Source organism: Rhamphochromis longiceps, linkage group LG18, assembly GCF_057381845.1.
Source record: "Rhamphochromis longiceps isolate RC_006_pf linkage group LG18, R_longiceps_female_GT1.1, whole genome shotgun sequence".
Lineage (NCBI taxonomy): Eukaryota > Metazoa > Chordata > Actinopteri > Cichliformes > Cichlidae > Rhamphochromis > Rhamphochromis longiceps.
Window position 1 is genome coordinate 14,907,136 of NC_140574.1, and position 24,057 is coordinate 14,931,192.

Below are 24,057 nucleotides of genomic sequence, written 5' to 3' on the forward strand. Positions count from 1 at the left end.
TTCATTCAAATTCCGTCGTTTTCATTCTAATTCCGTTGTTTTCATTCTAATTCCGTTGTTTTCATTCAAATTCCATTGTTTTCATTCAAATTCCATGGTTTGTTCTAAAATTCCGTTGTTTTCATTCAAATTCTGTTCCACTGTTTTCATTCTAATTCTGTTGTTTTCTTTTAAACTTCCATTGTTTTCATTCAAATTCTGTTGTTTTCATTTTAATTCCGTCGTTTTCATTTTAATTCCATTGTTTTCTTTCTAATTCTGTTGTTTTCATACAAATTCTGTTGTTTTCATTCTATTTCCATTGTTTTGATTCAAATTCTTTTCTGTTCATTCTAATTCTGTTGTTTGTTTTAAACTTCCATTGTTTTCATTCAAATTCTGTTTTTTTCATTCAAATTCCATTGTTTTCATTCTAATTCCATTGTTATCATTCAAATTCCATTGTTTGTTCCCAAATTCTGTTGTTTTCATTCAAATTCCGTCGTTTTCATTTTAAAATGTGTGTGTCTGAGAAAATATAATAGAGCCGTCTGGAGCATGTGGAGAAAGAACTCTTCAAAGGGGTAATGCCTCGTTTTAGTCAAGTAGTAACACTGGTCGGTAATAAAATGATCTGAGATTGGTTAAGAGAGGTCATAACATTTGAAAGTTGCTTCCTTGGTTTTTATCATTTTGCCAAGAAAATGCTAGATATCTTTAGAAACTGAACTGTTTTACCACCATTTAAATTTTCCTGAATTCTTAGTTTTTTTTTAATTTTAGTTGCTCTGTTTCCTTTCCGTTGCCTGTCAGCATGTGATTGGATGTGGGACAATCTTACCTGCTGGCAAGCGGCCAATGTTGGGGAGGTTGTGGAGGTTAACTGTCCGGAGCTCCTTCATGACTACACGGTCCCTGAAGATGGTGAGTGGCAACACCATATTCGGATAGTCTTATTTGAACATCAAGTTTCTTTTCATTCAGCGCAGTTTTATTCAGGCATATTTTTTTATTTGCAGAAATGGGGAAGGTCAGTCGTAACTGTACTGAATATGGATGGTCAGAGCCTTTTCCTCACTATGCGGAAGTCTGTTTCTTCTATGACAACACTACCAAACTTGTAAGGCTTTGTGGATCTTTTTATTCCATATGGCATGTACTGTATATCAAGTACACAGACTCATTCTCTGTCTTTCTCCATTAGGATCCATACTACGCATCAGTCAAAGCCCTCTACACAGTCGGCTACAGCACGTCGCTTGTGTCTCTGACTACAGCCATGGTTATTCTCTGCAGGTTCAGGTGAGCTTTCTGAGCATCCATCCATCCATCCATCCATCCATCCATCCATCCATCCATCCATCCATCCATCCATCCATCCATCCATTTCTAATCCATCTCCAGAAGTCCTTCACCCCAGCAACACTTTCAAGCAGATTGGCATGCCCTGAAAATCTCCAAAGGAAGGTGTCCAATATGGACCCAGATGCCCCGACCGCTTCAGCTGGCTCCTTTCAAACACAGAAAAGCAGCAGTTCTGCTCTGAGCTCCCTTCAGATGTCCGAGCTCCTCACTTATCTCTAAGACTTTGCTAAAAGCATTTTGGAGTCCACTTGGGTCCTGGTGACAGATGTTGCAGATGATTGCAGATGTTCTTGTCTCTGCCAGGTTTCTTAGGACTCATCCGTGGAGACTTTACATTACAATGCACCAACTATGCACCCTAGGCAGTGAATTTCAAGCAGACTTCAAAGAAGTATAACAGAGCTGATTATGTCACTATGATGTCTCCACAGCTGTCCATGTATGCGACAGGTTCAGGCCCAGCTACCCTACACAGGAACCTCATTTCACTTCATTGTATTTGTGACCTCACTATTTCTGTCATTGCTCAGATCCCATGACTTTAGGTAAAGGTTGGAACTTTGATGGACTAGAAAATCAATCATTGATAGGAAAAATATGTTCACAATTTTTTTAACTATTTAAATAACAAACTTGAGTTTGTGACAAAGTTTATTCAAAAGTAGCTTTTTTGTGTGTTTGTTGTTTCAAACATTCAAGCAAAAATCTATATCATTAGTCCAACAGGAGAAGAATATTGTACTTTGATCAATTATTACTAGAAGCTTTGATCATTATATAAATCATTATATTTATGTATATTCATTGAAAATAAATATCTTTAGATTCTTTAGGTTCTGGCTCTATACCTTTAGTTTCAATGACGGGCTTAATGACAGAGTCTTTAAAATTCACCCTGTTTTTACTCACTGACTAAAAGCTTGGAATCATGGAAGGGTAATGATGCGCATTTTATAGACAGTTTATTCTGAAAGGCATTTATTGGATTGTGTTTAGTTATTCATAAAGTAAAACCTTAAGCTTAAGAGGAAAATGCAAAATTCTCTTTACTTTCTTATTGCTACACAAATGCCCAGTGTGTGTGTGGGAAACTGTCAGACCTAAACCTCCCTAATGCACCACCAGATGGGTGTGGCAGTGGTTGTTTTAAGGCCACCCCACCATAAATCTTAAGGTTCAAAGACACCAATAATATCCAGTTGCAGCTTTAACATGTTTCTATCTTAGAGGTCCCTGTTCAGGGACCAGCCCTTATCTGTTATTAGAGCAAGGCTCGTCAGCATTTTTAAGTTTGCAAACACGGCACATTCAGGGATTTTTAGTTAAAGTTGCAAGAACAGGCTTTCAGATTGAATTCCACAAGGTTTCATGTGGTAATTTCTAAATCATCGCGGAGCTGGAAGGGTTAAACAGAGCACAGATGTAAAGACAAGATAAAGATGTGTATATGTCCTTTCTCATCTCTCCAGGAAGCTCCACTGCACCAGGAACTTTATTCACATGAATCTGTTTGTGTCCTTCATTTTGAGAGCCATCTCAGTCTTCATCAAGGACGGCGTGTTGTACGCTCAGGAAGACAGCGACCATTGCTTCGTGGACACAGTCAGTAACAACAACCATATATATATATATATATATATATATATATATATATATATATATATATATATGTATATATATATATATATATATATATATATATATATGTCGGCATCATAATACAAACTTCACCTGCTGCTGATGGTGTTAATCACTTCCAGAGGAAGCAATTGTGACTGCTGTTTTAGTGATTAATGGAAAATTGGTAGTTTTCAGTTTCCAAGGTTAATTAGATCATTAATTTTAATTTAAAGCCAATTGTTTTAAGCTGAAGCCTTTAATATTCTAAACAGTCCCTGCTCTGACAAAATAAGTGGACACTAGAGTCAGTAAAATACATGTCCTGGTTTATCGGGTGTACCACCAAAATCCAGCCAATCAGGTTATAAAGAAAATGGGCATAAAAAAATATGGCCAGGCTTGTTTTGTTTGAGATACAGCGAGAGCTCGAGAACGCCTGAGAAATACGTCTCCTCCAGCGTTTCCTGTTTGCCGTTCACCTTTGAAAGAACTTCAATCAGATGCAAATTTTACAAAAAGCAAACATGCTATTAGATGACTAATACTCCCTGATTACAAATGCAGAACAAGCTCTTAGCCTTTGTCTGATAAGAATACATTGTTCACTATTGTTAAGCAGCCATGATAAATAAACCTAATTAGATGCGCTAATGGCTTTAGCAAGACCAGTGGAAATCTTCTGCTAGAGTCTTATTAACATATCAATGGCTACTTTGCCCTTTTTTTCCCGTTTCTTTTTTTTTCTGAAATCAAACACTTTACCACTGTTGCCATGGTGATCACAGGTCATTGTCATGGCAGTACAGAGAATCAGATCAGTCCTGTAATTGGTTGACCCCACAGTGTATATGGACTTTAGTCATTAACACAGTGTCATCACATGACACTTCGCCTGGCATGTAGGTGCTGGGGGAGATCATTTGCATATTAGCTCATCGGGTCGTGCTAAATATTTAGGGTTATTACCGTCCTGTGCGGTGCGCTGTCGCCTTGTTGTTTACATGGATAATGTCACTCTGACATTTGGGGTCTATTGCTTTTGAATAAATAACCATTGACCATTTAAACACAACTTTTCTGTTTAGAGAAGAAGAAACAAGATTATCATAATTAACTTCACTGAAATTTTGAAGATTATTTTTCTTGTTTAGATTAATATTGGTACAGAATCTTCTAAGATAATAATTGTTTCATACAGATAGGTAATCACAACTTATCTCCTAACGTGTCTTCATATGCAGGTGGCATGTAAAGCAGTGATGGTTTTCTTCCATTACTGTGTCATGTCCAACTATTTCTGGCTGTTCATTGAAGGTCTGTATCTCTTCACTCTGCTGGTGGAGACTTTCTTTCCCGAGAGACGCTACTTCTACTGGTATACCATTGTTGGGTGGGGTAAGTAGACATTTTTGCTTGATTATCATTATTGCCATAAAGTGGTGACTAATTTACATGACTGGCCATTTTATTACTATTATATTCCTTTTACTATATATTCCTGTTTAACAGCTTGTTAGTGCAAATATTTAATATCTATCTAGCTCATTTGTTGGGATTTTCCTATACTCCACCTCTAGATCAGCGGTCTCCAACCTTTTTTGCGCCACAGACCGGTTTATACCCAACAATATTTTCACGGACCGGCCTTTAATGTGTCGCGGATAAATACAACAAAATAAAACTAGTACCGGTACAGAAAAAAAGATTTATTCATAACACACGTGAAAACCGAGTTAACGATCAAAAAGATAACAAAATAACGCTGAAAACCGACAAAAACCCTGAAAACCATACATTTCACACCTGAGCCTGAACTCTTGCGGCCCGGTACCAAACGACTCACGGACCGGTACCGGTCCGAGGCCCGGGGGTTGGGGACCGCTGCTCTAGATGGTTCACAGAGAATGTTTTTGAAAAAAGACAAGAAAATATCCACTGAGCTAAAGAAAAGCCGTGTTGATGCCAGAGGTCAGAGAAAATTTGCCAATCTGCTTTGAGCTGATGGGAAGACAACAAATAGCAGTTGTTATAAATCTAATATGCAGAAGAGAATCTCTGAATCAAACCCTGAAGCAGATGGGCTACAGCAGCAGAGACCAAACTGGGTACCTCTCTTGTCAGCTAAATACAGGAAGCAACAACTCACATTTTTATGAGTCTCAATTTCTGCTGCTACATTTGGATGAATCAGAATTTGGTGTAAACAAAATGAAAGCTTGGATCTTTCTGCCTTGTATCAACGGTTGACACTACTGGTGGTGTTATGCTGGGGAGGACATTTTGGGGCTCCTTAGTACCAATTGAGCATTGTTTAAACTGCTAACCACGTCAGTCACTTTATGACCACTGTGCCATCTTCTGATGGCCTCTTCCATCAATTCAAACTGGTTTTTCGAACATGACAAAGAGTTCACTGTACTCAAAGTCATCAATTCTCAGTCCAACAGATCACCTTTGGGATGCGGTGGAATGAGAATGTTATGCTGTCATGTCAATATGGACCAAAGTCTCTGTGAGGAACGTTTCCAGTACCTTGTTAATTTTATCCCGTGAAGAATTAAAGACATTAATTAGGCAAAAGGGGACCATTGCTGAGTTACTAATCAGATTGTGAATTTTAAATTTTGTGCTGTTTACCATTTAAAATTTTGTTTATTATCTATTATATCTTCTGCACTGTATAGTTTTGATAAAAGATTTTTTTTAAAGCAAGTGGTGTTTTCTTTCTCAGTTGCTTGAGGTCTTGTTTAAACTTTTTTATAGCTGTTTGTTTGCCTTTGAGAGATTAGTGAAATTTGCCATTAAATGTTTTAAATATTGGCGAAACAAAGCTGAAGTAGGGAAATACGCAAATCTGATTGTGATTGTAGCCTTTGATACAGGGTATATCAGAAAGAATCATCCAATTTCAAAGTGCTTTAATTCCACGGCTGTTCTATCAAAACTATCAAAACATATATTGTTAGACAGAGAAGAGTCGTGAGTTTCACGCGGTTGCAGGTAAGTAATGTAACAACAGCGGTGGCTGTTCAGACATGTTTGCAAAAACATATTTGACTTGGACTTGGCTTTGAGATAAGCCGTGCATCTGGAGGGAAAAACGTTGAGTGCCTTAACTTTATATACATGTATTTTAAATTTGTTCATTACTTTAAAAATATAGCCTTTTGAAATCGGATGATTCCTTTTGATTCCTGTGTTTATGTCTAAAGACGAGATTTGACTAGTAGCAACTATGGCAGTCACATTAACATTGTGCATTTTATTTCTGTTTTACTTTTTCTGTTGTTTTTATTTCTGTTTTTTCATGATTACAGGAACTCCCACAATTTGTGTGACTGTTTGGGCTGTTCTGAGGCTCCATTTTCATGACACTGGGTATGTCTGGACTCCTCTTCCCCACCTTTAGTCACTGAAACTAAGTGCATATAATCTTTCTGCTGCTTTACAGTCCTTTTCCACTGTAATTTAGAAGCAGAGATTATACATTATATTACACAATATTTATTGGATTTTGTAGTAACTATTAGTTATGCTCTAGATTTCAGAATCAGCCAATATTTGATTTATTATGAATACATTTCAAACAGGGCTCGAGAGCCATGGAGTAAAACTCAGTATCCATTAATACTGGTCTTCTTATATTATATTAGATAATTACACATTATTAGATACATTGTTTGATAATATCAGATAATGTTACAATAGATTATAATATTGGTCACTTTTACAATGATTTTTATCTTTTTTTGCTTTTGGTGCCCTTTAAGCAGGAGCCTCTTTTATGTGTGAACACTGGCACCTGTAAGTCTTTTTCCATGTGAAACTAGTTGCTTATTAACGATCACAAAGAACCGTCAGGACTGTTATATAAACACAGGTGTCATATTATTAGCCACACAGGCCAGAAAACCTCTTTTAGTTTTATTAAAATCATTTTTTAATAATATATTTTCATTAAGAAATTTACAATATAATTAATGTAATCAGTGTAACTGATATTGACAGAGGTTTGGTGATGTTTACATGAGAAGTTTTAGCCATTCTTATTAGCAAAATACTGATGACAATACTGATAATATTTGCCATTATGAAATTTCTCCCTTTGTTGGGTACGTTAAGCCTCTGTTGAGTGCTCGGTTATTGCATCCTTTTTCATCATTTTTGAGCACAATATGTGATGTAATACAAGTGTAAGAAAACAAAAAACCATCTGATAGTATTAAGCTAAGTTTGTAACTCAGTTTTTCATTCTCAGTTATTGAGAGTTTTTCCTTTCATTTTAAATCCTCCTCACTAATTTGAGTATTTGGTGTATTATAATTGAAACCTGGCTCATTGTTTGGCAAACTATGAGGTTGTGCATTACCTAATGTCTGAAGCATGGTGTATGATTACTGAAATGTACTGTTGGCCTCCAGATGCTGGGATACGAATGAGAACACTGCCCTCTGGTGGGTGATCAAAGGACCTGTGGTGGCATCTATAATGGTATGACACTTACTGGTTGCTCATTCAGTTTTCCTTTTATTAACTTGCTCACCTGCAAATGCAAAAGCTAAATGTCAAAGGCTTTCTTACAGTGGCCCCAGTTTAAATCCTATCTATCCTAATGTGGTGTGAAACAAAAGGGAAAATAATTTTTTATAGACAAGCGTGTGATTGAGTAGACCAGTTTTAAAGGCAACCAGCAACCTCTGCTTGCTACTTCCTCAGGAAGAAAACCAAGCAGAGAAGGGAAAGACCTAATGTTCAACTGACCGCAGTGAAAATATTTTCTGTTTCATGTCAGATCAATTTCGTCCTCTTCATTGGAATAATCGTGATCCTGGTCCAGAAGCTGCAGTCACCTGATATCGGAGGAAATGAATCGAGCATTTACCTGTAAGTTACAATCGGTGGGGTTAAACGTGAGTTCAAAAATGTCAAAATTTGGATGAAGAATTTATGCTTTAATAAATTTGATTGCTGCAGTTTTCTAGATCTTGCAACCCTGCTACTCACAGAGCTAGGATTCAGAATTTTAAGTTAAGGCTGGCACTATTACTTTTTTTCATCTTGTCAAAAAATCCCAAAACCAGCATCAAAAGACCAAAAAGACCAAAACCTACAACCAACTGACCCTACAGAAGGTACCATCTGTATATTAAAAGCTGGGTGATATTTTTATAGATGCTAACATATTAAATGCATATGTTGCACAAGGGTTATTTTCTCTCTTGTGAGTGTCACAAACATGTCAATCCAGCCATTTTTTGTAATACTCTGTGATAACCTCTGACATGTCTGCCTAGATTATTTTTTTTTAAATTTTAGATTCATTTGTAGAACCCAGTGTCAGGAAGTTTGAACCTCATTATGGAGTTGTACTGTATCCAGACATCACTCCTGCTCCCCTCCCATCGGATAGTATCTTTGGAGGCCCAGCAGATAATACTTTTGTCTTCTGCAGCTTAGACCTGAGTGTGCATGACCGAGTGTGGAGATGTGTGTGCGCGTGACACTGTGCGTCTGTGTCCCTAAAGACATTGTCTTTGTTGTATTGTGTGTTGTCTTTGTGCTGTGTAGCAGCTGTGCTCAGAAATGCTTCAGTGAGCCCACACAGGCCGTTCAGCATTCGTGCAGGATGTCAGAGTTATCCACCATCACACTGTAAGTGTGTGTGTGTGTGTGTGTGTGTGTGTGTGTGTGTGTGTGTGTGTGTGTGTGTGTGTGTGTGCGTGTGTACGTGCGTGCGTCCGTGTGTGTGTGTCAGTTTCTGTCTTCTGTTCACTGCATGTGTGTGTGTGTGTGTGTGTGTGTGTGTGTGTGTGTGTGTGTGTGTGTGTGTGTGTGTATCTTACACCAGGGGCTCTTAAAGTTTTAGGGGTTTTTAATTGTCAATGCATTACCTCACTCACAAAACAGAACAAATCTAATCAGTGCTCATGCTTTTGAAAATGTTCTAATCAATAAGTTATGAAAGGACTCATTTACGGTTAATTTCTGTTTGTTTAGATTTATATTTCTGGTGCTGTTTTTTATTATTATAGTTACTATTAGTTGCATATCTCCTTCCATTATGATAAAACATTTAAAAGAATTTGACATTTTGGGATATTGTTTACTTGTTTTCTTGCTCAGAGTTGGATGACCAACACCTTTTTATTAGCTAAACAAGAGTAAACAGTATAACCTCACTATACACTTTTAATCCATAAACTGCCAAAAAAAAAAGTTTAGATTCAGGTAAATATAGACAATGTGTTAAATATTAAGCTGTGAGGATTCAGAAATATCTAAATAAGTGTTTGTTACCTGAACTTGCACTGTTAAAAATAATAATATTTTTTTAATAGTGTAAGTTTATATTAAGAAAAAACAGTATGTAGAAAATTTCTGCATTTCAAAACATCACATATATTTTTAGAGATTTCTTTTTACAGTGTGCACTTTCTCTATTCCCACTTTAGGTGCTAAGCTAGCGTCACACTAAGTGGACAGATAAACAGGTGACCTTCTCCTGTAACTCTCAGCAAGAAAACGAGTCAAACTCTAGTTGTGAAACTATTTCATAAGGACCCCTGGCGACACTGGACCGCACTGTAGAAACCACTGTTTTGCACATTTGTGTCCACCAAGTGTTTGTCTGCATTGTGCCGTTGATATTGTGCGTCAGCCAGTGTTCCATCATACACGCCACAGTGTAATGACACAGCTTTATGTGACTGCCATAAAGTATCAAACACAGCGGCAGTTGAGTGCGTTCTTGCCGGTGTCTTGACCTAAAAAGAACTGATACATTAAAATAAACCTCAATCGTAAAGTTAAGAATGGATGTGTGGTGCTATTTTATTTTTCTGACTGTCAACAAATCCAGTCAACTACTTCTGACCTAATATTATAGAGCTTAAACAGCTGGGCTATGCTGATTTTTAGTCGCTAAAACTGGGCTAAGCAGTACAATTTTTAGGTGATTTAGAATATTTATTTATGCATGACCGTGTATGTGAAACTGAAAATAAACTGTAGTGCTTGTTAAAAAAAAAGTTCATCTAAAAACAGGAGAACATCATTGATCTTTTTTTATATATACTGGCTAGAAATGAGGGGCTTTAGACTACAACAAAGCAGTTTGTTGTTGGTTTTGGTCTTTTCAGTGGGTTTGTTGACATTAAGAAAAATACAGAATACCACCAGCCTTTACCTCGAACACTTTAAGTATTTATTAAATCCTCTTTTTTTATACAAAGCTGAGGATTGATATATTATTATATTAATATATAAATTTTAATATATTTTTAATATATCAATATATAAATTTGCAGCTTAATGAAACATTTAAGAAACAGTATAGTAGTGAAATGTGGCACAGCATTACATCAGCAATGCATCTCTAGCGTCACCTGACCAGCTCCAGTAAATCTACATTAAAACAACTTTGATTTGTGTCTCACTCAATCTCATTAAACTATTTGTTGTTGTTTGTTCAGGCGTCTGGCACGCTCCACCCTCCTGCTCATCCCTCTCTTTGGTATTCACTACACCGTGTTCGCCTTCTCACCTGAAGATGTCAGTAAGAGGGAGAGGCTTGTGTTCGAGCTGGGCCTTGGATCCTTCCAGGTACGCTCCTGCAGCTCCTTCATCATCCAGTTTTACTTAAAGAAGAGATCCCAGATGATGAATGAGTGAACGTAATGGGACAATAAATCATTTGAATATAGAAGATACAGCAGAATCTTAAGGAGAGTTTTAGTAATATCCAAAAGTTATCTTCTGCAGTCATTATCAACAGCTATGAAAAGTGAAGAGGAGCTAAGTACATACCCCATAAAGCCTTTTTACTGGAAGCAGTTGTGAAACTGTGAAAGTAATATTGGGCAGCACATTAAGCAGTAAGAATAACAAATTAATGCTATAAAGCTACATGCAGTTAAACACAATGCCGTTAAAATGAGCCCTGCAGCAATTAAACTGGATTTATAAAAGGATAAAATAGATGGAAACAATTATTCTATATTGTCTCCGATGCCAGGAGGAAATGTGTTTATCAGTGAAAGATCAGCATCAGTAATGATGAAAAAAAGACTAAAATATCTTCAGTGACTCACTTAAATTATTTTGTTTGTTTCATCCAATAAGATGCCATTAGGGGGTGATCAGCTAACATGCTAGGTAGTCAATTTCTTTTGTGTTTTTACATTTTTGACAGCACACTGAGGAACACATTTATAGACAATTGTTTTTGTTAAAGTAAAGCTACATGTAGATACAATGGTCCACAATTTCACTGGCTCTATTTTTCTAAAGTTGAGAGTTCATGATAGGCTTTTCTAAGTCTGTCCTTTTTCTAACGAAAAGCAGGCACGGCTGTCATCATCTTCCTAGTGCAGGTTAACCCTTTACCTTCATTTGCATTTGATTTATTTTGTGCAAAGTCATCAAAGGGTGACTTGAGAAGGCATTTTAAATTTTATTGGAAAAGAAAGTGCCTTGGAGTTCTTTGAGGATTTAGCGTATGTTTATCCTTTTCAAAGAACACCTTAAACAGAAGCAGTTTGAATCCAGGAAGTGCTCCTTCTCAGGAACAGTTGAACATTTATTTTATGCGTATAGTATTTATTTGATGAGAAAGATAAAATGCCAAACCTTATAATGGTTTTGTTCATTTTCTTTTTTACAAATTATGGCTTTTTGTCATGCATTTTGTTAGGCCTTGGTCACCTTAGCTGGCAGTAAACTGACAGAGACAGGTATCTGTGGCAGATATGTCTTATCAGCCTGGTCACTTACAAAATGGTAGATGTAAATATAACCATTAGTTGTAGGTAAAACTAACTGCTGGTGGCCAATTTTTCCAAATAATGTACTTTGATATACATTTAACATCCCAAATACTGAAGAGACCTGTACGTTGTGCACAGCAAAAGCAGAAGTCAGTTTTCCTCTTTCTTTTCTCTTACAGTGCTTATAACATCAGTGCTATACATATATAGCACAGCTGTCATAAGTGTTGCTTGATTATATTAAATGTATATATTACCACAGTTAGATTAAACTGAATCTCGAGCAAATTTTCTCTCATTTCTCTTTCAATTTTCTCTCCATCCTCCTCCTCAGGGTTTTGTGGTGGCTGTCCTCTACTGTTTCCTCAATGGAGAGGTAAGCTTCCCCCTTATTTATTCATATACACGCTCACTTCTTCATAGTATTTTTTATAATAGTTCTTGTGCTTGCAATTTCAGGATGAATCTCTGTGCTTATAATCCTACCCAAATTAATATAACTTAATATAAATTTTATCACCATTTAATAAATTTTGTATAATATACAATTAGTTGTAATATACATTAGTTGTAAGCAAATATGAGGACAGATAGTATAACTTCTCCCATGAAGCATCTGCAAGTGATGCAGAAGCAATCTGTCTGTTTAATCATATAGTGTAAGAAATATTAAAAATCTAATGAGTTATTTTATATTTATGTAAAGCATTAGTTGCTGGCCAGTGTTGAAAAAAGTGTGCCTTCTGAGAACTGATGACCTTTTTCCATATTTTCCCCAGATCAGCTATAATTTAAAAAATAAAGTAATTTTAAATAAGAATCTTAAAAAGTGTTTCAGTTCTAACGTTTTATATATCAGGACATAATAAAAAAAATATTGTCCTTACCAGGTTCGAAAATTATTTGAATACAGATGATCAAGAACACACACTCCACTTTGTTCCAGATGTCTTTTGGTTTGTTCAGATGCAGTTTTGCAAAAACTAAACTGAGGCTTCCTCTTCACAACTCTTTGAAACAGGCCATATTTATTATAATTTTCTGATAGTACTGTCATGATCTTTAACATTTAACATGCTGAGATCCATAAAGAGAGATATGCTGGGTCTTGGGGGTTTTGCAGTTTCTCTGAGCACTGCATGGTCAGACATTGGGATATTGTCTTGGTTGTTTTCCACTTTTGAATATTTTTTCTCACTGTAGAATGATGGACTTGAGTTTGTTGACCTTATAACTCTTTCCAGATTGAGCAGCAGCAACAATTGCTTATTTAAGTTGGTTGCCAATGTCTGTCTCTGGAAAACACAAGAACCTGAAAAGTCAAAATAAGTCTTTTTATAGAGGTGCTCACACTTGCTGGTTATCAGATAATTAAGGTCATTCAATTATCAGTACCTCACTTCTACTTACCCTGTTAATTCCTCAGGAAGGGGAAAAGGTATAGATAGTTTTTCATACACAACTTCTCCATTATTCATATTTACTTAATTTTAATACCTGCTAAGAACCAGATTTTTTTTAATACTATGTCCTGATACATAAAACGTTGGAATTATTATCTATTATAAAAGCCATGTTATATTACAGTCCCAAATCCCAAAAAGTTGGCATGCGTGCATGTCTTTCGAACGCTCTAGATCACATTAGGAAACTCTTCTTTCTAAAAACCTCACCTTTACTGTACCTTTTCGTGGAGCTGGTACAGCTTAAAGTACATTAAAAATGACCTTGTGAAGTTTCTCCCTGAAGGTGCAATCGGAGATCAAGAGGAAATGGCGCAGCTGGACGGTGAACCGGTACTTTGCTGTGGACCTGAAGCAGCAGAGGCATCCTTCGTTGGCCAGCAGTGGAGTGAACGGCGGGACTCAACTGTCGATCCTCAGCAAGAGCAGCTCGCAGATACGCATGTCGAGCCCGCTGGCGGAGAATGCCAACATCAGCCTCCCGACCTGAGCATCTGATTTGCTAGAATCAACTTCAAGGTGCCGTTCCACTTACCTACATCAGACCAACCAGAGCAGACCAAAGTGGCCCCTCAAACCTCTTGCATGTAGTTAATTCACCTTTAGAAAATTAATCTTTCTGAAAACATTTACTGGAGATTTTATGTCTTTATCATTTAATATTGAAGTAATATATTTAATTTATCTCACTACCTTAGACTACTTTAGGTTGCAATTTATATGATTAATGACTTAAAATGAATATTTTTGCACAACTTAAATTACATTTTATTGATTTAAACTCTCTTTATATAATATTTCCCCCTTTTATTGTTTTATTTACATTCAGATAGGAGATGGTGCCACAAGAGACACTATTAAAATAATAATAATAATACATTTTAAGAAATAAATAGCTTGACATAAAGTATGGGGTCATATTTGGCTGTTGGTGTAAAGTAAATGTGCTTCAAAGTGCCAAACTGGTTGCCTGACTGGATTTCATTACAGCCCAAAGTTAATTATCAACCAAACGTTCGCCTTGCTTGTAAAAAATGCTCATTGTTTAAATGTTTTGTCTTGAATTTAAACATTTTCTACTTTCAGCCGTAAGTACAGAGTATGTCAAAATATAACTTATATATAAAGAAAAAAAAACAACTCATGGATTGTGTAAATAGTGACTTTTAGTGTCTAGATCAGAATTTCTTTATTTAGGATAACGCAGTATTGTTATGACCTTTTCAAATAAAAGGAACTGGAGCCCAGATCTGTAGACTACATCCCATATCCAGAGGACCCAGAAGATCCTGCCCACTCTAGTCTGGACTATTTTTTGTATGAAATGAAAAATAAAAACACATACAGTATATATAAAAGAGATGTGAACGAACAGTGTTTCCCAACCTTGGGAATCCCAAGATTAGATTGAATTAGAGGGACTGTGAGATGTTAGCCATAATGTGGACATTAATATTGGTTTGTTTTTCCTTCTAGTTCCTCATCTTGATGCTTAAAATAAGCAGCCTGTCCTCACAGAGTGTGATGATGGGTTGTGAGTTGACTTAGTTTTGTTTTAAGCGGTTACAGATCAGAAAGGTTGGGAACCACTGGTCTACTATCTGAACCAACTAGAGCCTTTAGCTGCTCTACTAGTGGAGCTCGAGTCCCCTTTTCCCTTTTCAGACAGATTTTTTTTGCAAACTGTGAACATAAACAGTACACGTGCCATATAGTGGATGCTTTCACCCAAAGCTCTTCATAGTGCCATGAGTTTAAATGTACATCGTTTTATTGTAGGGGAAAGATTCCCACTGTCAACATGCTCTTGAACATAACAGATTTCATTGTCTCTTGATCTCTTTCCTCCAAGCTTGAGACCATTGTGCCATAATAAATTGTTCCTACTCTAATTTTAACCATCCTACGCTCATATTCCAAAGTGCCTAGTCGGTCACAAATAGCTATCATTTTTACATTTTTACAGGTAATCTAAAGGTGCAGCGAGTCATTTCAAAGAATGTACAGAGTGGTGGATTTCAGTGTAGATTGAAGAAAATATGCTTTTTCCATTGTGTGTCTCAAAACTTTATTAGTGAATTTCTCATCATTGTCAGTTTATTAACACAGTGTAAAAAGAGTCCTGCTGTGTAGTTTTCCATAATTTTTATTTATTTTATTTATCTCTTGGTTTACAGCCATGATGTATCTACAACACTCATTTTAGCAGCAATGTGAAAGATAAATGGCTTCAAAACAAAACAAAAAAACAAGTGGTGTAACAGTCAACATTAAAGGCTTTAATGTGACAGCTCTTGACAATCGCTGATTTTTGCTCATTTTTCTGTTTTGTTTGTGCAAAAAACAGACTGAGAAACAATAATTGTACAAGTGGGAAAATTATTTAATAGAATAAAATGTGAAATGATGTAAACAAAAATAGTTTTTTCACCATATTTATTTTATGTACCATCATAGTTGGATTCTAAGAATGTAGTATCTTTGAACAATGAATTGATGATACTTTACAGATAAGGATGTATATTTATTTTCCATGAAATGGTGCCATGTAAAGTGACTATATGTACAGTATACATGCTTTTTTGTGCATAAAACATAGTTGTGGTTCTAATGTATGATTTCATTATTTTGAGTGATGTGGTGTTCTTGGTCTAAGTGCCATAAATGTAGTGTCATAAGAAGTGAGAGTGGGAGATGCATAGCAAAGTCTCTCACTCTAGAGAAAGACAAAAAACACAAGAAGCAGATGCAACCTCTGAAAAGTAACATTATATCAAATGCATCATCTTTGCAGCTTGTGGACAGTAGAGTGAGGACAACAGACAGGGGACGTGATTTTATTCAAATAGATTTTTAGAGGTGGAACAAATGCAACAGATAAAACACAAAGTGTGTAAGAGAGTGTGACTTTAAACACAAACACTCTGCTGCTGCTTAAGTGTTTCTATCACCAGCCGTCACTCTGAGTGTTAAACAGCTCAGATGTAAACGACCATGTCTCAAAGCTGTTACTGTATGTGAAAAAAAGAAGAGTAAAAATGACTCCTTGCTCATTTCCGTGCTGTGTATTTGTCTACCACAGGGTGGCAGTAAAATGTTAAGGAGAGTGGACAGTTTTGACAGGCACTGTTTTGCTCATGTTTAGAAATGTAGGATAGGGGGTAGAGATGCTTATATGCCATATTTTTATTCTTTTTCTACATCTGTTTTTGTGACAAGCCCAACATTTTGATGTCCATAATAAAACTTAAATTAACATTGTTTTGTTTTTTCAATGTAGAGATATGTGTTTTTCTGTCATGTCATATCTCAAATTCCTCCCCTTCACTTTAGTGAACTGTGAACTGTGTCAGTTTTTAACCATACTGTGAGATTAGAGGAAATCTGGAGAATTTGTTTTGATTCTTAGCACTAGCTAGAGGAAAACTGAGCATTGTAGCTTTTAGCTAAATTTTGGCTAAAAGAGACCACACTGCTTTTCATAAACCTCTTCTTGCATTTATTTTAGAATTATTATAACAAACGAATGTATCAAAGAGAAACCCTGATAATTTTTTTTAATATTATATATAGAGATATATAATAGCGTGATAACACGCTTATATCTGTATGCTAGAAAAAGAAGCTATATCCAGTGATTAGGGAAACAGCTAGCCTCTGATCCTCATTTAACTCCCTATTTTATACCCATACCAAAAATACAATATATATAATTTATGAATAAACCTAAAAGGCTGTTTCCCATACCTAGTAGATTTCTACTACCTGGAAGTGACTTTTTTTACTAGAAGAGAAACCCCCCCTCCCCTTAGCTAAATAAGCTACCTGGACAGCAAGCTAATATCTTGTCTTTTTGCCAGCATTTTTAGCATCAATCTCATTTAACTTTCTGCAAAAAAAAAAAAAAAAAAGTAAATGAGTGTTTCTAAAACTGATTAAAAAAATATTTTGACTGTAGTTATTCTATGTGGCATATCTCTGTGCTAAGATGCTGTTACTTTGGCGGTTGTGCTTGTTGAGCCGGTTTTATGATGTTTTGATTGTGTGTTAAGTCTTGATTGCCAATGAATTGAATGTACCGTTGTCGCTCAGCTGCTCTTAAATGTTGCCTGCTATAAATTTGCCATAGTGTACAAATGATGTCTTTTCTTTATCATGTATGCATACTTTTGGCACACAGGTGGACCTCTTGACTAAGACCTGCAGTGTTTGTGGCTGTGATTTTGTACATTTCTTTATGTACCAGTTTTCAGTGTGTGTGTGTGTGTGTGTGTGTGTGCGTGTGTGTGTGTGTGCATCTGTGTTTGAAAGTTGGAGACTGTAATCTGTATGCATGTGTATGTAATGACAAGCATTTAAATATATGTAAATTCTCAGTTTAATGAAGAAAAAATATCTATGAACTTTCATCAAAGGTTCTACCTGTGACAGTGTGCCATGTGTAACAAGCGTTCTGGTGTCCAACATTCATGTCTCCAGTTGTGTAAAATTGACTGCAAAATAAACTTATCGGTGGTAAGTTGTTGTATTTGCAAAGAGTGTGATTCATTATTCAAAGATGGAAGATTTACTTACATTTACTATCGGTGTAAGAAGTTTACATACACATGGGTGTGAATGTCATGGCAATTTGGGGCTTTTAATAATTTCTTTGAATTGTTCTTTTTCCAGGATGAAATGATTGTACAGTATCCATCTTTAATGACTTTAAAAAAATAAGAATTATCCACACAAGGTCAAAAGTACACGTATAAGCTACATCGCCACTAATATTTGATTAAATACAGAATTGGTAGAGTTCATTTAAATTCGTTGGTTTCCTGGCATCACTTGGCTTTAAGTATAGTCCACAAATTTTCAACAGGGTCGAAGCCAAGGCTTTTAAAAAGGTCATTCCACAAGCTTAATGTTAGCCTGCTATATTCATTCCAAAACCAGATCCAAGTTTAGGATGATTGTCCTGTTAGAACACCCAATTACGTCCAAGCTTCGGGCTGTTGATCTCAGGTGATGTTGAAGAATATGGAGGTAGCACTCCATTATTCTAAACACTTTGTTGAATGTACTAGTATCACTGACAGCATAACAGTCCAAGAGCACCACCACCATGCTCCTCCAAACATACCTCGTGCTGTCGGAGCCAAATAGCTCAATCTTTATCCCATCTGACCGTAAAACTTTTTCCCCAGAAGACAAGTTGCTTGTCTATATGTGCAACTGCAAATTTCAGCCAAGCTTGAAGGCAGCGATTTTGGAATAGGGGCTTCTTTCTTGATCAGTGCCTAATCAGGCTAAGGCAATGTAATACTGGACCCACTGTGAACAGTGACGCTGGTGTTTCAGCAGTTTCCAGGCTTGAGCTTTTGTGGTTCCTGGGTTGTTCCTGAATGCCTTATCAGATCTTGGCAAAGCGGTGACACATACAAATAACTTGTACTTATGTACAGTTGTTTGAACTGATGATCTCAGAATTTGCAGATGTTTAAAAATGGCTCAAACGTTCTTCTTTTTAGAGCTTCATTGTTCCTTGGACTTTACCATTGTTCTGAGTATCGGTCAATCAAACAAAGAAAAAGAGAAACTACCAGTTGTAGTCAATTATGATTACCGATGAGAAGTTAATATGTCTTTGCTTTATCAAGTCAAAGGACATTTTAGATCCTGAATATGTACTTTTGACTCTGTGTATATTAGAGAAAATCCAAAATAGCTTAAAACTTGTGCGCCTAATTCTTGCTTCTTGTTCTTGTTTTTTTAAAGTCATTAAAGATGCATGCTGTACAATCACTCCATCCTGGAAAAAGAACCGATCAAAGAAATCATTAAGAGTCCAAAATCACCATGACAGTCACACCCATGGTGTGAAAGTCACAACTGTGGAGAAGAACAGGATTTTTGCACTACACGTATAACTTTATTGCGGGGGATTGCACCCAGTGTGAGTAACAATCTTTGTTGGTGTCTGCGCTAAAGTAACCTGAGGGGTCCACTTTGGAAAAACTATCCTAAAACATTAACTGTACGACTTTGATAGATTTAACAGATAATCCTGGGTGCTTGTTAATAAATGTTAATTATTATTATTATTCTAAGGGGTTTTTGGACATACGCGTTCAAGACCAGTTTTGGTCCTCTGCTCCATACGGGATTTAAAAGTAATTTAAAAAAGAGTTTAAAATAAAATAATTTATCTAAAAAAACATTTTATTTAAAACAAGTTGGCTTTCAGTTTATGACTGCAGAATTTGTTCAAGCAAAAGTCAAATCCAAGACACAGAAAATATTTCTTACCAGTTATTGTGGGCAATTGTGTTTATTCAAGCCAAAAAAGAAAACGTTTGCTCTCAGCAGCATTAAACTGTTACCCTCATTGGAGTACCATGTCATGAGGAGAACCACCAAAGCTTAATGTTATATTTCACAGTTTTCTATATTTTACATTTCCTACGATTTATAAATTATTCTATTCGATAAAAGTTTCATCCCATTTTATTGAGTATAGCTTCTTGTGTATATTGTATAACATATATTATACTAATTCATATACACATAAAATAAAATATTATTATACAAGTTGTATCTACTTATTAGGCCAATAGAAGGGGGGATAGATGGGCTCAGTAGGATCACTGAGATATCAGCTGCGACAACCGGAAGTGTTTTACATTCATTATGAATCGAGCAAGTAGGGCCTATAGGCATAATTTTTAGGTCTGAGGAATAAAGAGGGTCTGAGGAAGGTGAGGTTTGGCTTCAGGTCCAACATTGTATTTGGGGAAAGGAGAAAATGTGCTTTTCTTAGGTCCTGGTTAAAATTCTGATAGAAAGGAAATCCTATTCTTAGATGGAAAAAGTAAACACTGAATACTTTTAAAACCACAAATGTTCATCTATTACTGTGCATTACATGCACGGGTACACTGTTACAGTGTTTGATGTCAATTGTGTGTAGTTAATCTGGTACTATCTTTGTGTTAAAGATCTTGTATAGTGAAATATTTTTGTACACTAATGTGTCTGCAGCTTTGCTGAATATAAAGACTTAAAAAGTGCAGGGCTGAGATGCAGCATATGAAGTTAAACCAAACTTAACTTCAGAGATGCTGGATGAACTATTACTTTAGGAAATATAATTAAGCAAGCTGTTCCCAGTCTTTATGGTGAGCAAATCTAACAAACTGCTGCTTAAAATAATTACATAATTACAAATGCAAAGGCTTAATGGTTGTACAATTCTCAATACGTATTTGTGTGCACACCTACTATAAAATTTATATACTGACTAGAAAAATCACGTGAACGTCCCCTGAGGTCGGAACAACAACACAGAAAGTCTGAAAAGACATCTTGTGCATCTCTGCAACCCCAGGCACATCTCACAGAAAGGCATAATTTGACACCCTGGGGTGAGGAAGTGTTGTAAAAGCACATGAACACACAGAACTCTGAAAAATGACTTCCAAACTCCAAAAATTGGACCACCTGAGGAGCACTTGAATGCACAAATAAGAGGTGCTATGTTTTATTGTGCTGTAACTTTGGACCATTGTCAGTGTGGGTAACCAGCCCAGTGTTGTTAAACACAACCATTTTATGACATTGTATTATGTAAATGCCAGGCACTCTTTTAATAATTTGGTATTTCTTTAAGTGCAACTAGTACATCAAATGCTCATGATTTATCACATCTGACAACACCATAAATATGTGGAAAGCAGCAAATAAATATTCACAAATCCAATGGCTCATCATCAAACCAATAAGTTAAAACATGATGTACCAATTAATGGCAATGCAAAATGCTTGTCCTGGACTCTCTGGATCGCAGTACTTTAAAAAATTATATATAGATATACATAACATATATATTTCAGTCAGTGAAATGCTAAGTGAGCAAGCACGCACAACTCCAGAGTGGTCCTTCAAAAGTTTCCAGCATAGACTGCTCCTGCTGCTTGCTGCACAGAACTATTTCACATATGTTAGCGATTTCCCAAATCCAGTGTTTCCACAGCTGTCTCTATTGAGGTTTCTCATGTCATGAGCCCATTGCTCAAAAGTTGTCTTCCATAATGATGAAAAACACCCATCACTTGACAACTGGTCATTAGTGGTTCCTGGAGGCTGTTGGGTGTAATTGAAAGCAAAGATTTTTTTTTCTCTAATACGTCTCTAATTCACTTCTCTTGCTGACCATTGTACAGCTGTACAATATGAATTTCCCCAGTGTGGGATAAATACAGTCTATTTCTATGTCTAAACAAGGAGCTTCAGCACTGCAGCCCACATTTTTTAAAAGGCACAACTTATACTTTGCAGACACACAGTCGCCACTTTTTTTCACAGTTTTTACTTGAGATAAAAACCCTACTCGGATCGACTTGCCATGGTTCACCACGGTTTTCAGGGTCTTCTCTTAGTTCATAGTATCTGGACCAGGTACTAACATAGTACCTGCTTGGCCAGGGTTCATAGTGAACCGAGCTTTTGCTAAAATGTGACGTGGTCAGACTGCATGCCGCCAATTGGCTAGTCAGGGGCATCGCTCAATGAGTCATGATAGCATCCCATTCACGAAAATCAAAAACACTTATTTTGAAACCTGGTAACGAGGGGAAATGGCTACAAAAAACAATGCCATGGTCCCCAAGTCTGATGAAAAGCCACAGACTGAACAGCAGGTATATTCTTGCCTCGATGTCCACCTTTGTTGTAGCATTCATTTCATACATTAACCGTGTATTTATCAACGCTCCGCCCCGTTTCTATAACAATGACCATGCACATTAGGTGGTACTCAGTTGTAATGGAAAACCAGTCGATCCGAGTCAAGACGTGGGCGAGTCGTGGTGAGTCAATCCGAGTAGGTATTAATGGAAAAAGGGGTTAACTAGACAACGTCTGTAGACAAATCACTTTCATTCAAATGATGACCATAGCAGCATGCTAGCAGCGAAAGCAATCACAAGGTTGGGGAATACACATTTTTCCCTAGAAACTGGGGGTTGCTAGGTGGTTACTGACCTGTCTATAGGCCTGTTTAACCTCCAGCAAACACTTTTAACTCGTTGGGAAATAAACTTTTTTCCTTCTAACTGGTAATTGCCAGGTAGTTATTGACTGGCCTCTAGGCCAGTTTTTCTTGAATTTTGTGTTTTGGTGGATTTAGTAATTTCCTTTTGATCAATTTGCTACTGTGTTACTGTCACCGCTGCAACTTGACACCTTTCCTGAAACCTGGTTTGGTGGCTTTATTAGGTGGGGTCAGTGTTAGCCTAGCTCCTTGTTTTGTTTTCAGCCTGCTTGCTAAGTGCTTGCTACCTTCAACAGCTGTTAAGCACTATTATGACAGTGTCTTGACACTGCCTGCCAGCATACACACAGTTAAAAGATGACCTCCGCCAGGTAAAGCAGGAACTGGAGAAAAAGGATGAGCTAACCATGGAGTTCTCATCTGTCATCACTACACAAGCTAAGCACTTAGCTTCTCTACACTCCTCCTGCTGCAGAACCAACTGCTTTTCCACGCATTTCCTCACTGTGACACCATACTCCCCTTCTGTCCAGTTCTGTTTCTACTGGAGGTAACCCTGTCATATACTGTCAGGTCAGTTGAATCTGTGGTTTGTCTTATATGACAGTTAAAACCTAATTTTTTATAGTATAACATTTCCTTAGTCTTTTCCCATTATTTTTGGTTCTTGTTCTTCTAATGTGTGTATGCAGGAGTGAATGTACTGTAAGATATTTGCCTGTGTTTGGACTTGTACATTACATCCTGTTTCATCCAAACTAGGAATTTTGTAACTGCATTTTTTAAATAAAATAATCATTGTTGTTATTATTATTAACATTGCTGTTAGTATCATTATTAGCATTACTATTAGCATTATTATTAGCATTATTACTGCAATGTCACCATGCTCACACACTCAAAATGGCAGACAAATTAACATCTGAGGTTTGTCGTCATGTGTCTGCAAATGCTAAATATGATTCCACAACATTTTTGCTCAGTCATTAACTCAGGGCCAGCTCTGTCCCCAGGTTTTCCTCTTTCCTCTGTGGCACCGTGACATCCCTACAAATCAACCACCATCGGAGACGGTCCAAGAAAGAGCACGCTGTGTTTCAAATGAGAAATGTGTGCTGTACCATCCTTAAACTGCAGCCACAACTGCTTCTGAAATCAGTATAATGCATCCTGATACATTTCCTCCTCACTCACCTGTGCTCATTCTGGTAACCTGTTCTTAGAGAGGGGTTGTTGAATTAATGTCATCAGCATGTTCAGCTCCAAGGACTGATTCATTTTTCCCCTTCCTTTTCCTTTGTGAAACATTTTCTTCATTAATGATCTCTGAAATCATACAGAAGAGATGTTGCCACTAGAAGCAGGCAGCCCGAGCCCCCCATGAGTCCGAATTGTGATCTGAGTGATGCTTCTCTTAGCTGGTGTGAGATGACTTTGATTGTGGCACTTCCACAGCCACCTCCGCAGCTCTGTTTGGACCTGCAAACAAATAGAAATTGCAGAAAGTTACAGATGCCTAGGCTTTTTGTTCACCTGTTGAGCAAAATGGTTAATGTCTCTGCAATGCTGCCATTTACCCATACCAAAAAATGTGTTTGAGGTTTTCACTCCAAAGAATAGCTCTTACCTCAGGGCAGCTATTTATGATAAATGTTTGTATGACTTTTTTTTATTACACAAGCTTCCCCTCCATTTGCCTACCTCTCCATTCATGAAACAGTAAAGAAGCGCCACCACAAACCCCTGCAACATAAAAGACATCTGTTTCAAGATAAAATCATAAGAGTAAGAACTGATTGCATGTACAGTCCGCTTAAGGGAAAACAGTGAC

At 36.8% G+C, this 24,057-nt stretch overlaps 2 protein-coding genes across 3 annotated transcripts in view; one reads left to right on the plus strand and one right to left on the minus strand.

Annotated features, from left to right (window-relative positions):
* The window catches only part of LOC146647940 (pituitary adenylate cyclase-activating polypeptide type I receptor-like), a 32,736-nt gene extending 16,084 nt beyond the window's left edge, over positions 1-16,652 (plus strand). The window contains exons 4-15 of one of the 2 annotated variants that reach the window (XM_085389693.1): positions 793-903; positions 999-1,099; positions 1,184-1,281; positions 2,814-2,946; positions 4,206-4,359; positions 6,282-6,342; positions 7,386-7,455; positions 7,757-7,848; positions 8,533-8,616; positions 10,437-10,566; positions 12,064-12,105; positions 13,479-16,652. In XM_085389693.1, coding sequence (XP_085245819.1) covers positions 793-903; positions 999-1,099; positions 1,184-1,281; positions 2,814-2,946; positions 4,206-4,359; positions 6,282-6,342; positions 7,386-7,455; positions 7,757-7,848; positions 8,533-8,616; positions 10,437-10,566; positions 12,064-12,105; positions 13,479-13,682 — 1,280 coding nt within the window. In that variant the 3' untranslated portion in view covers positions 13,683-16,652. The remainder of the gene's footprint in view (positions 1-792; positions 904-998; positions 1,100-1,183; positions 1,282-2,813; positions 2,947-4,205; positions 4,360-6,281; positions 6,343-7,385; positions 7,456-7,756; positions 7,849-8,532; positions 8,617-10,436; positions 10,567-12,063; positions 12,106-13,478) is intronic. The other variant, XM_085389694.1, reaches the window with a different exon arrangement.
* A 41-nt stretch (positions 16,653-16,693) lies between these two features.
* Positions 16,694-24,057, minus strand: part of ghrhra (growth hormone releasing hormone receptor a) — a 48,239-nt gene continuing 40,875 nt past the window's right edge. The window contains exons 12-13 of the mRNA XM_085389696.1: positions 23,928-23,969; positions 16,694-23,705 (exon numbers count right to left, since the gene is read on the minus strand). Of these exons, the coding sequence (XP_085245822.1) occupies positions 23,559-23,705; positions 23,928-23,969 (189 nt within the window). The 3' untranslated portion in view covers positions 16,694-23,558. The remainder of the gene's footprint in view (positions 23,706-23,927; positions 23,970-24,057) is intronic.